The sequence below is a fragment of the Phyllobates terribilis genome, unplaced genomic scaffold (assembly GCF_046119375.1).
Source record: "Phyllobates terribilis strain yellow unplaced genomic scaffold, ASM4611937v1 Scaffold_1__5_contigs__length_1240528914, whole genome shotgun sequence".
Classification (NCBI taxonomy): Eukaryota; Metazoa; Chordata; class Amphibia; order Anura; family Dendrobatidae; genus Phyllobates; species Phyllobates terribilis.
This window is the reverse complement of record NW_027362761.1, coordinates 745,934,645-745,948,065: the sequence shown is the minus strand read 5'-3', so window position 1 is coordinate 745,948,065 and position 13,421 is coordinate 745,934,645. Positions and strand designations below refer to the sequence as shown.

At 46.7% G+C, this 13,421-nt stretch overlaps 1 protein-coding gene across 2 annotated transcripts in view; it reads right to left on the bottom strand.

Annotated features, from left to right (window-relative positions):
• Positions 1–330: 330 nt before the first annotated feature.
• LOC141170686 (beta-1,4-galactosyltransferase 1-like) overlaps positions 331–13,421 on the bottom strand; it is a 668,956-nt gene continuing 655,865 nt past the window's right edge. For both annotated transcript variants that reach the window (XM_073655176.1, XM_073655177.1), the window contains one exon: positions 331–2,678. In XM_073655176.1, the coding sequence (XP_073511277.1) occupies positions 2,546–2,678 (133 nt within the window). In that variant the 3' untranslated portion in view covers positions 331–2,545. The remainder of the gene's footprint in view (positions 2,679–13,421) is intronic.

The window sequence follows — 13,421 nt, the reverse complement described above, 5'->3', positions numbered from 1 at the left end:
GGTTGCAATTTTTAAAATGTGATGTTTTTTAACATATAGGTCCCTCAAAGGCACTTGAGAAATGAGTTGGCCCCTAATAAAATAGGTTTCAAAAAGTTTCTTAAAACTTTGAAATATTGCTACTAAACTTGAAAGGTCTCTGTCTCCAAAAGAATAACGAGAGCCATATCGACATAAAATAGACATTTGGAAAATGTTAATTATCAACTATTTTGCATGGTATGACTATCTTCGTTTAAGGGCAGACACATTTACTTTTTTTGTACATTTCATGGTTTTTATTTAATGGATTTAAAGCATATTGAACTAAATGTACTATTAGTGTAAAGTACAATATGTCATGAAAAAACAATCTCAGAATTACTTGGATATGTAAAGAAATTACAAAATTATTGGTACATAAATGGACACATTTAAAATCAAAAGCATAGCAAAAGAAATAAAGGAACTTAAGAAAATTCCCCCCTAAATTCAATTATAAACATAGGAAAAAGGCAATGGTAGAGAAAATGTCACAGAAACGTAATGCACAAACAGAATGCAGCAGACACTCTTAATAAAGATGACAGTAACAGGTGCAAAATACTGATGAAACTACCACTCCAGTTCACGAAGGGGGTGATAGCCCAGTATTAGAACTCCACACAGATGAAGCTTGCAATAGTGTGTGCAAGCAGGGGCATGCATAGAAATAATGGGGCCTCATAGCAGACGTTCTATTTAGGACCCCCACAAAAAAAATACCCCAAACCTTAATATTCGGCGGGGTCACAGAAGAGCATATTTCACAACTTTGTAGCCCTTACAAAGTCATTTTCCTCCTATTTAAGCCCATAGAACCCTAGATTGCCCTTTCATTGCTCCCATAAAGTATGATGACAACTATAGTGTCCCCCCAAAACACAGTATGATAAGCCCACAGTGAATTCTTCCACAGTACCTTCCACACAAATGGTATGTTGAATCTACTTTACACCCCTCCCCTGGCAAAGTATGGTAACCCCAACACAGTATGATGCCCCAACTGTGATCGCCACACAGCCCTCCATACAGTATAATGGGCCTCCATACAGTATGATTACCTCCACACCCCTCCACACAGTATTATGGCCCCAATACAACCATCCACACTGTATAATGGCCCCCACTAGCCCTGCAGATAGTATAATGGCCCCCTCTCTGCCTTCCAAACAGCCTACTGACCCCCACACAGCCCTCTACACAGAATTACTGTATGGGCCCCACAAAACCTTCACACTGTATAATTGCTTACATACAGTATAATGGCCCTCACATAGCCCTCCAAACAATATAATAGCCCCCACATAGCCCTCCAAACAGTATAATGGTCTCCACATAGCTCTTCAAACAGTATAATGCCCCTCCACATAGACCGGGCCCCCTACATAGACCTGTAAACAGTATAATGGATCCTAATTGCCCTCCATATAGTATAATGGACCCCATATAGCCCTCCATATAGTAAAATGGCCCCCACATAGCCCTCCAATTAGTATAATGGCCCCCACATAGCCCTCCAATTAGTATAACGGCCCCCACATAGCCCTCCTTACAGTAATATGGGCCCCCACATAGTCCTCCAGGCAGTAATATGGGCACCACATAGTCCTCCATACAGTAATATGGGCACCACATAGTCCTCCATACAGTATTATGGGCACCACATAGTTCTCCATACACTATTATGGGCACCACAAGATTAGAATGCTGATACACTTGAAAGTATGATGCCAGGCGGGGGGAGGATCCAGTGCCAGTGATGACACCGGGCCACCCCTCGACTCACTAAGTCCATGGCGGCCGCGTGGTCTGCCGACATTGGCGGTACTCCACTGGGTGCAAGTCACACACATGTATAGCACAGTAGTGCCCAGCTAACTGCCTATTACAGTCTAAGCTATTAGATTAGGCAGGCTGCCCTGCACTCTATATGTGCATAACAGAGCTAGTTTACAAGGTCATTGATGGGCATAGCTGCACCATGTAAAATGTATAAAATGTGCCGAAAAATATAATATAAATATGAGGTATTGGTTGATATATTGGCCAAAATACGCAGGCTCGCACTAAAGTAAAATCAAAAGCACAGCCAAAGAAATAAAGGAACTCTACAAAATCCAACCCCCCCCCCCAAAAAAACAAAAACAAAACAGTGAGTAGTAAATCAGTAATTTTCACCTTTTACCTCCTCCTGGGGGTCAACTGCATCCTGGTTATGCATTAGTTTCTGTGATCTTGGCTGATAAATGCCACTGCCCTTTTGCTATGTTTATAGATGGACATATGTCAGATGTGAAAAAATAATTTTAAAGGTTTTTACCGTTTGTAGAAGTTATCACCTATCAATTACAGCTAATTTAGTCTTTATAAAACAGAAATAACAAGCCCTCCTTTAGAATGTCAATAACCAAGACTCTGAAATGTAGATGCCATTTCATTAAACACATCATCTGTACATTACACACATATCATCAATATATTAAACAAGTCTTATCAATATATTGCACTAAATGTTTCTAGTTAGCTATGGTTCAATTCCAACATTAACTGTGATTTTCGTATATAGTTTGTTGCTAATGCGCTTGATGACATCATATTCCAAGGAGTTAAGTCCATCTACATGCATGAATTGGCCCGCTTTAGATATAAGATGCAAGCTGGAAAGAAGGGAGAAACATACAGATCAAAATTGCTGCACAAATATAATTCAAAACAAAGTCAACATTACGGTACTGCAGGGCTGGACTGGCCATCTGACAATTCTGGCAAATGCCAAAAGGGCCTGTCTGGTTTGGGCCACCTTGTCTGCTACATTGTTATCAGAATCTGCATGCTCAAGATGCCCATACTGTCAGTTGTGATGGAGTACAAAGATGCTGGTTCTGTGACTTACCCCAGCAGGCCGAGGGAGTCCCTTCTGTCTGCGACCTGCTGTAGGCCAGCACCAAGCAGGGGACGTCGGCGGTGCAATGACGTCACTGCATCGCACCACCAACATCCACTGCGAGAATGGATAGAAGAGGAGACAGACGCTCCGGAGGATGAGGTGTCTGGATTAGGTGATTATAGGGAATTTTTTTATTTTTGGGAGACTGTGGGGGATCACACTATATTTGGTGCTGTGATTTGGACCATCATAGTATATAAGGGGCTGTGAGGTGGACCACCATACTATATAGTGTACTGTTTGGGGGACCATCATACTACATAGGGGGCTGTTGGCGGTACCATCATACTATATAGGGGCTGTGAGGGGTACCATCATAATATATAAGGAGATGTGGGGTTTACCATCATATCATATGGGGGCCTGTTAGGTGGACCATCATAGGGGTCTGTTAGGGGTACCATCATACTATATAGGGTCTGTGAGGGGTACCATCATAATATATAAGGAGCTGTGGGGTTTACCATCATAATATATAAGGAGCTGTGGGGTTTACCATCATATCATATGTGTTAGGAGGGCAGTTGCAGACAACTTTATTTAATGGAACGCAACCGACCCCTGGGTCCGCGATGCAGCCTAGAGGACTGCTGCCGAAAACTTTCCGGGTGGAAAGGCAAGCGACAACTTAAATGTTAAACACTTCCGTGTTTCTTCACACAGGAACGGGTAAAGCGGTACGCTCTATCTCCGTTAACTGCACGGAGGGAGAGCGACCGGCGACACACCTAACTAGTGTTGAGCCACCCCCGTAGTGTTCGAGTTCGGTTCGGTTCGTCGAACACTCGTGTGTTCGCCGAACTGTTCGCCGAACTGTTCGTCGAACTGTTCGTCGAACACCTTCGAACACCGTTAAAACCAATGGCAGGCAAACAAAAACACATAGAAACACATAGAAAACACCTTCAAAGGTGTCCAAAAGCTGACAAACTGCTCAGAAGACACAACTAACACATGGAAAAGTGACAAGTACATATAGTCATGCGAAAAGAAAAGAGGTGGAGGAGTAAAAGGAGGGGGAGACACAAATATAGGCATGTCATGCCCTTCTAAAATCCAAAAAGTGAGAAGCCGACACGTTTAGTCCGCTCCTGCCCGTGCCACCTCCGTGTCGCCGGGTTTGTGCCAGAGCCGCGGTGAACCCTGACGGCCAGCCCCCCTCTCCCAATACTGGTGCCTGTCCGCTGGTGGGTCGAGCGAGCCCCCCTGTGGTGGAGGCAGCTCTAAGCTTTTTAATTTAAATTGTCTCTCTAATTTGAATGAATACACTTTAAATCCATTTACAAGGATCTATTGGAGGGCAAGTCTCATGCCAGCAGCCGCGTAATTCCAGCTCCAGTAGCGTCCACTAAAGCTGCTGCAGTTAAAAAGCTTTTATAAGGATCGAGCTCGGCTGTCCACCGCAAGGCATCCTACTGCCAGTCCCAGCCCCTATGCCTTGGGGTGCCTCCTGATGCTCTTCACTGAGTATCCCGTGGTCCCGAAGCATTTCCTTTGAAAAAATTAAGTGTCCAAACTACAGGTGGTGTAGCTTGCTTAACAGCCGGGATAATCCGCTGACTAGCAGACACTGCTACTAGGCACAAAGTATTTCCTGGGCTAGATGCAGTTAAAAATTTGTAATTAGATACTCTCGTTGGATGCTGAGAAAGCATTCCATAGAGTCTCCTGGCACGCCATATATGATTCTCTTAAAAAGCTTGGGGTAGGGGTCTAGGGGACCCTTTTATAGCCAAAATCACGGCCCTGTATCACAATACGTCACCTAGGCTGAAGATAAATGGAACTGTAGCACCCTGAGGGCTCGGTTGCTACAGAGGTATTGCACCTCACCCAGAGGTGTGATATCTCACTCTCAGGTAAGGATGGAGTGTGGATCAGGACCCGACACCTGCATGCATTACACCACATTGCCGTGGGGCAGGGCGACCAATATGCCTCTGAGATGGGCACGACAGTCCCTGTCCCTGGCTGGAGTGGGGGGAGGGAACACTGAGGAAGGGGAACCCTGTAGTGCAGGAGCAGGGAGGAAGCAGTTCCTGGGTGCATTGAGAAGGGAGTATAAAAGGTGGGCACCATCTTAGTTCAGTGCAGAGAAGTCTGAGCAGAAGTGGCAGGGAGCAGGGGCTCTGCATGAGCTCTGCTCTGGAGGCGGGCCTAGTAACAGAGGCCCAGGCCTGGAAGAGGGAGAAGGAAGGAAGAGGAGCGGAGAAGGCTCCAGGAACGAGGAATGAAGGGATCCCAGGGGTGCGGACGGGCGAGTCGCCACCGCAAGCCCGAATCCACCTGCGTGGAGGGGTCAGGCCAAAGGGGGAGACCGGTTCCCGAAACTAGTGGAGGCAGGAAACGACCCTCAGCTAGAAACCGGAGGCTGTGACATTTTATGTGGCGCAGCCCCTCGCTACACCCGCTAGGAAGGCACCACATAGGGTCAGGGAAACTGGCGCCAAGTTTACCAAGAGGAGGCCCGAGGCAGCCGGACAGAAGGGTTGGTAAGAAAGGCCAGACAAAGGACACACAAAGGGGGTCCTGTGAAGCGCTCCAAAGTTATCTGGGAGTTGTCTGAGCCCCTCACCTGGTGAGCACAGTACGACGTGGGCAGCCGTTACATGCAGACGTGGTCTGGATAATAAGAACTGTGAGTAAAGGCCCTGGACTGCATCACTGACTCCGTGTCGTTACTGCTGCTGCCCTGCACCATCACCCCCATCCTCCGCATACACTGCCCTGAGGCTATACTCCTCCCGTGGAGAGTTATGCTACGCTCTGCTGCACCCACAACACCAGCCTCAGCGGTCTGCCCTGCAGCGGCGGTTCACTCTGACCGCAATCCACGGGTGGCGTAGTCGGACATTTAAACATCAAAACCACATAAATAGTTCCGCCACTGGTTTGATCACCCTGAGCCACGGAACCGGGTCGCCGCCACGAAGACTACAACCACCAGCATCCACCAAAAAGGGTCCGGCTCCGGGTGTCCCAAGGCCCAGGGGGTGCATCAGAACATTTTCATCACCTTTCACAATCACCAATGGGACAAGGCAGGGATGTCCTCTGTCCCCTCTCTCATACATCCTAGTGACGGAGCACCTGCTCTCATCAATTCGCCATAACCCCAATATTAGGTGGATTGAGGTGGGAGGCACCGAGTACAAGTGCTCTCTATTTGCTGATGATGTCCTAGTATATATCAGTCAATCACATATATCCATCCATGCTGTTATGGCTGAAATAGATCACTTTGTTACATGGTCAAATTTTAAAATCAATGCAGCGAAGTCTGAGGCCCTCGATGTCTCCCTCCCCAAATCCATATAGGATTCCATCCAGTCCAGCTTTCCCTTTGCCTGGCCCTCACAGGGTATCAAATACTTAGGAATTCCTATTCATAGAGACCTCTCCCATCTATGTTATCTTAATTTTGGGCCCTTTATTGAACAACTCCATACAGACCACGGTTGGCAAGTTAGAACTGTAAGATTCACTACGTGAACCACTGGTGTTTTGTGGAAAAGCACATGTACACTGTGTTCCAAATTATTATGCAAAAAGTGTTTAGGAGTGATAAGGGAAGAATTTGTTTGTTTGTCAGTTAAACTCATTGATGGTGATGTGTGTCAGGGCTCTTTATATCACTGTAAGCAATTGCAGACACCTGTGCTAATTAGTTTGGCAGGTGTGTCCAATGAAAGGCAAGACTACTTAAGAAGGCTGTCTCACATTATTAAGCAGCCTACATTTTCTGCCAAAATGGGAAAGAAAAAGGATGTGTCGGCTGCTGAGAAGCAACAAATTGTGGAGTGTTTAGGTCAAGGCATGACTACAATCAACATTGTGCGATGATCAGGATGAAGTGTCTTGGCAATCAAGAAGTATGTAGCTGATTCACAGTACACACGTGTGCGTGCTGATAAGGGCAAATTGAGGACTCTTTCCTACAGGCAATTACGTCAGGTTAAAAGAGCAGCGGCAAAAAAGCCTTGTCATAGCAGCAGACAAGTTTTTGAAGCTGCTGGTGCCTCCAACGTCCCCCGAACAACAAGATGCAGGGTCCTTCAGAGGTTTGCAGCTGTGCATACGCCATCCTGTGGACCTCCTCTATCCACTTCACACAAGCAGAAACGGCTCCAGTGGGCTAAACATTACATGAAGACTGATTTCAAAACTGTTTTGTTCATGGATGAGTGCCGTGCAGCGCTCGATGGTCCAGATGGATGGAGTGGAGGATGGCTGGTTGATGGACACCCCACGCAAACACGGCTACAGCGCCAACAAGGAGGAGGTGGAGTAATGTTTTGGGCTGGAATCATGGGGAGAGAGATTGTCGGCCCCTTTAGGATCCCTGAAGGCGCTAAAGATGAACTCCATAATGTATGTGGATTTTCTCAAACAGCACTTCCTGCCATGGTTCAAGAAGAAGAAGCGTGTATTTCACAGCAAGATAATTTTTTTGCATGATAATGCACCATCTCATGCTGCACATAAAACATCTGCATCTCTGGCTGATATGGGCATAAAAGGGGACAAACTTATGGTGTGACCCCCATGCTCCCCTGACCTCTACCCCATTCAGAACCTCTGGAGCATCATCAAAAGGAGTGTCTATGATGGGGGGAGGCAGTTCACATCTAAGCAACACCTCTGGGAGGGTATTCTGTCCTCATGCAAAACAATTGAAGCAGAAACCATCCAAAACCTGACAAATTCAATGGACGAGAGAGTTCAGAAGCTCCTTTCGAACAAGGGGTCCTATGTGAAAATGTAACATCACCTAGAGTAAAGTTTTGAGTTGAAAACTGTTTAATTTCAGTTTCTAATAACCTGCTAATGCTTAGAATTTCAAAAATTACCATTTTTTTGGTCTTTATTAAAATGAAAAGGTTGATCGAAAAGTTTCGGGGATCTAAGAGTGTGGCAACCCAGAAGTCATGATTACTTCGAATTCTGACAATATGAGGGTCATGTTGCAGGTAGTGCAGCAAGAAGGCACTTATGTGTCTTGCGCATCTCGGAGCCCCAAAATTATTTTCCGGGCTAGATGCAGCTAAAAATTATTATTAATTTTAAATCTGGTGGAGCTTAGTATAGATGGCCTAATAGGATCAGTGCTGCACACTGCTACAAAGCCCAAATTATTTTCCAGCCAAGATACAGATAAACATGATTAGTAATTTTAAATCTGGTGGAGCTTATTATAGATGGCCTAATAGAATCAGTGCTGCACACTGCTACAAATCCCAAATTATTTTCCAGCCAAGATACAGATAAACATGATTAGTAATTTGAAAGCTTAAAACGGTTGGTAGGGTGATTTTAACCAATCATCAAGCTTTTACTCTCCCCAGGATGACACAGGGGTAGAAAAGTCGTTTCGGATCCATGATTTGTTCATCTTTATGAACGTGAGTCTGTCTACATTATCAGTGGAGATCCGCGTGCGCTTATCTGTCAGCACACCACCAGCAGCGCTGAACACACGTTCAGACAGAACGCTGGCTGCGGGGCATGACAAGATCTCCAAGGCGTAAGTGGCTAGCTCCGGCCATTTATCCAGATTGGAAGCCCAAAAAGAGCAAGGGTCCAGTGACACAGTCATGGCTTCAATGTTTACTTGAAAATACTCCTGTACCATCGTCTCTAGGCGTTGACTATGTGTCAGACTTCTTGTCTCCTGTGGCCTTGCAAAGGATGGGCTAAAAAAGTGGTGAAATGATTCCGCAAAATTGATGTTACCAGCAGATACTGTGGTTCTGTTATGGTTTGAGTGCTGAACACTTGACGGTCCCACGGTTGGCAAGTTGGAACTGTGAGATTCACTACGTGCACCACTGGTGTTTTGTGGAAAAGCACATGTAAGATTCTGCAACAGTCTCTGCTGATACTCCTGCATGCGTGCATCCCTTTCTATGGCAGGAATAATTTCGGCAAATTTACTTTTGTACCGGGGATCTAACAGTGTGGCAACCCAGTAGTCAGGATTATTTCTAATTCTCACAATTCGAGGGTCATGTTGCAGGTAGTGCAGCAAGAAGGCACTCATGTGTGTTGCGCATCCAGGAGCACCAAGTCCCTGTTGTGTTGGTGGCAAGGTAACAATCATGCTTCCTTCCTCTGTCCTCTCCCCCCAACCTCGCACAACAGAAATGTGATCAAGGTCTCCCTCATCTGATGAGTCTTCCATCAGTTCGTCCTCCACTTCTTCCTGGGCTCCTGTCACTAGTTTGGCTGCTACCATGCGCCCTGGTAAAACCATCTCCCCCACCCTCACATGCCTGCCGCCTTGGTGCTGCCGACCGTCTGGACCTTGCAGATGTTAGCCCTTCCGCATACAACTCCTCCTCCTCTACTTCCTCCACCTCCTCTTGTGCCACCACCTGACTCCGAATTCTGTTTAACATGTGCTCCAGCATGTAAATCACCGGAATAGTCATGCTGATAATGGCATCGTCAGCACTAAACATCTTCGTCGCCATTTCAAAACTGTGCAGAAGGGTGCATAGGTCCCTGATCTGAGACCACTCCTCCAGCGTGATTTGCCCCACCTCTGGATCTCGTTGGCCCAGGCTATACGTCAGAACGTATTGCAACAGGACTTGTCGGTGCTGCCACAGTCGCTGCAACATGTGCAGAGTTGAATTCCACCGGGTAGGCACATCGCATTTTAGCCTGTGAAGTGGCAGGCCCAACGACTTCTGTAGAGATGTAAGTCGCTGAGCTGCGGGATGCGAACGGCAGAAGTGAGCACACAGCGACCGTGCCCTCTGCAGAAGGCCATCTAGTCTGGGATAGTGGGCTAAAAATTGCTGGACAACCAGGTTCAACACGTGAGCCATACAAGGCACGTGTGTGACATTGCCCCGGCGAAGGGCCGCACCCAGGTTTGCAGCATTGTCGCACACGGCCTTCCCTGGTTTCAGGTCCAGTGGAGACAACCATTCATGAAATTGGTTCTCCAGAGCTGACCACAACTCCTCAGCTGTGTGACTCACATTTCCCAGACATTTCAAAGTAAAAACCACCTGATGACGTTGAGCCCTACTGCCAGCATAGTAAGGAGGTGTGCAGGATCCCTTCTGCGCAGTTAGAAAGCTTGTGGCATGACCAGACAGGCTTTGGGTGCAGGTGGAAGACCGAGAGGAGGTTGAGGAGGCAGAAGCAGTGGAGGAACTTTGACATAAAGAGGATTGACGCACAACTCGTGGGGACGGCAAGACTTGGACAGCAGCCCCTTGTCCTGCTGTCACCATAGTTACCCAGTGCCCAGTCAGCGACATGTAACGCCCCTGTCCATGCCTACTCGTCCAAGTGTCTGTGGTGAAATGCACCCTGTCACACACACAGTTTCTCAAAGAAGCGGTGATTGTTGTGTGAGACATGCTGGTGGAGCGCAGGCACACCTTTCTTTGAGAAGTAGTGCCGACTGGGCATCTGGTACTGGGGCACTGCGACGGACATAAGGTCTCGAAAATCCTCTGTGTCCACCAGGCAGAAAGGCAGCATTTCTGTAGCCAAGAGCTTGCAGATGGTGAAATTCAACCTCTTAGCTTTCTCATGGCTAGGAGGAAATGGTCTTTTACTTGTCCACATCTGAGGGACCGAGGGCTGGCTATTGTGCTTAGACGGGGTTGATAAGGGTGTCCCCGGCAAACTGCCGGTCTGTGAGGAAGATGCAGGCGGACATGTTAGGTTGCCTTGATCCAAAGGTGGTGCTATCAATGTCGGACAGCGCTCAACACCAGCTGGTGTTACCACCTCCAAAGAAAATGATGACCTGCCAATCACGCTGGCTGTTGCGGGTAAAGAGGTGGCAGGTCTGCGCCCCAAAACAGGTGTGACTGCTGTCCCCCCAGTCACAGAGGATGAAGAGGCCGCGGATGCACAAGATATGGCAGACGGTGGTTGGCCCGGCCGGCTAGGCCGCATTGTAGCACACTGAGCTTCCCACTGCAACTTATGCTTCATGTCCATGTGCCGGTTCATGCATGAAGTACTCAAACTATGTATTTTTTGGCCTCTACTTAGCTTTTGCTGACAAATGTTACAGATAACACGAGTTGGGTCATCTTTATCGATCTGAAAAAATGCCCAGGCTATGCAAGGCTTAGCACCCATGCGACCTGAAGAGCCACCACGACTTGTGGTGAGAGGCAGAGTTGTGTTTGAGGATGCAGTTGTTGACGTGCTTCCAGTACTACGTCTCTGTCCAGGAAGGCGCAACCTGACTTCGTCGTCACTAGCATCTTCCTCCACCTCCTCTGCTGACCTCATCTCTTGGCTGACTGTGGGTTGACAGTAAGTGGGATCTCCAACCTCATCATCATCACCCTGTGCGTTATCACACCCGTCGTCCTCAGAGCCAACCTGTTCCTGCCCTGACAAAAAACTAAAGTTGTCGCTCCAATCAGGTATTTGAGTCTCATCATCGTCTTCCTCATTGTCTCCACCAACAGGAGTTACAGTTTGGGAATGAGGGTCTACATTATGGTCAGAACCTTCTGCGTCTGGTCCTGGATCCGACTCATAAAGATTCTGGGCATCAGTGCAGATCATTTCCTCGTCTGGATTCACAGAAGCGCTGGAGTCGACCTCTGATTCCCAGGCTATAGTATGAGTAAACAGCTCTGCAGACTCAACCATCTGTTCTACCTCATACTCGGCAGCAAAAGAATGAGGGGTCGCTCACTGTTTTGTAGTGGGTGCTCAGAAGAAAAAAGGTGTACACTATGTATCAAGAAAACTTCAGCACTCCCAATAGTTATGCTTGAAAAAATTATAAATTTTATTTACATATGCCCCTTGTTACACAGAACAGGGTATGAGCCCAAAGTAAAGGAAAACAGACCAACGTTTCGACCTTTAGGGCGGTCTTTCTCAGGGTCATCACAGTTTGAGAAAGCTGTCACACTCAGAGTTTAGAGAACTGGAGGTATCCTGTGCCTGGGGTGAGAAATCGGCGATAGACTTATCAATCCTAGTCTTCAGGGTGGAGAACTCTTCAGGCGTTACCGTATTATTCAGTTGTTGTTCCGTGGTAGCTATGCGGGTGTTCAAGTCTGTTATCTCCTTCTGTAAAAAGTCAATGGTTAGAAGAATAATGTCCATAGAACATTTATTTAGAATCCCTTCAAATTTGGTACAGAAATCTTGATTGTCACTGAATAGAGTGGGGCGTAAGGAGACTCTAAGGCCCCTCGGTATTCGTTGGCTCCTATGATATTCAGCTAGAGTAATACAATGGAGATCCAACGCTGTATGTCGTTTAAGCTCTTTCTCCAAGTCTCTTGCACGTACCTCCTCAACAGGGGTATGGAGAAAAGAGCCAGGGGTAGTGACCCGTGATATGATGCCACTGGCCTCTTCTTGATTAAAGGCAAATGTTGAAAATGACATGGGTGCTACAGGAGCGGGATCCCAAAAGAACAATAAGTAGCAAAAGAATGAGGGGTCGCTCACTGTTTTGTAGTGGGTGCTCAGAAGAAAAAAGGTGTACACTATGTATCAAGAAAACTTCGGCACTTCAATAGTTATGCTTGAATAAATTATAAATTTTATTTACATATGCCCCTTGTTACACAGAACAGGGTATGAGCCCAAAGTAAAGGAAAACAGACCAACGTTTCGACCTTTAGGGCGGTCTTTCTCAGGGTCATCACAGTTTGAGAAAGCTGTCTCACTCAGAGTTTAGAGAACTGGAGGTATCCTGTGCCTGGGGTGAGAAATCGGCGATAGACTTATCAATCCTAGTCTTCAGGGTGGAGAACTCTTCAGGTGTTACCGTATTATTCAGTTGTTGTTCCGTGGTAGCTATGCGGGTGTTCAAGTCTGTTATCTCCTTCTGTAAAAAGTCAATGGTTAGAAGAATAATGTCCATAGAACATTTATTTAGAATCCCTTCAAATTTGGTACAGAAATCTTGATTGTCACTGAATAGAGTGGGGCGTAAGGAGACTCTAAGGCCCCTCGGTATTCGTTGGCTCCTATGATATTCAGCTAGAGTAATACAATGGAGATCCAACGCTGTATGTCGTTTAAGCTCTTTCTCCAAGTCTCTTGCACGTACCTCCTCAACAGGGGTATGGAGAAAAGAGCCAGGGGTAGTGACCCGTGATATGATGCCACTGGCCTCCACCCTGAAGACTAGGATTGATAAGTCTATCGCCGATTTCTCACCCCAGGCACAGGATACCTCCAGTTCTCTAAACTCTGAGTGAGACCGCTTTCTCAAACTGTGATGACCCTGAGAAAGACTGCCCTAAAGGTCGAAACGTTGGTCTGTTTTCCTTTACTTTGGGCTCATACCCTGTTCTGTGTAACAAGGGGCATATGTAAATAAAATTTATAATTTTTTCAAGCATAACTATTGGAGTGCCGAAGTTTTCTTGATACATAGTGTACACCTTTTTTCTTCTGAGCACCCACTACAAAACAGTGAGCGACCCCTCATTCTTTTGCT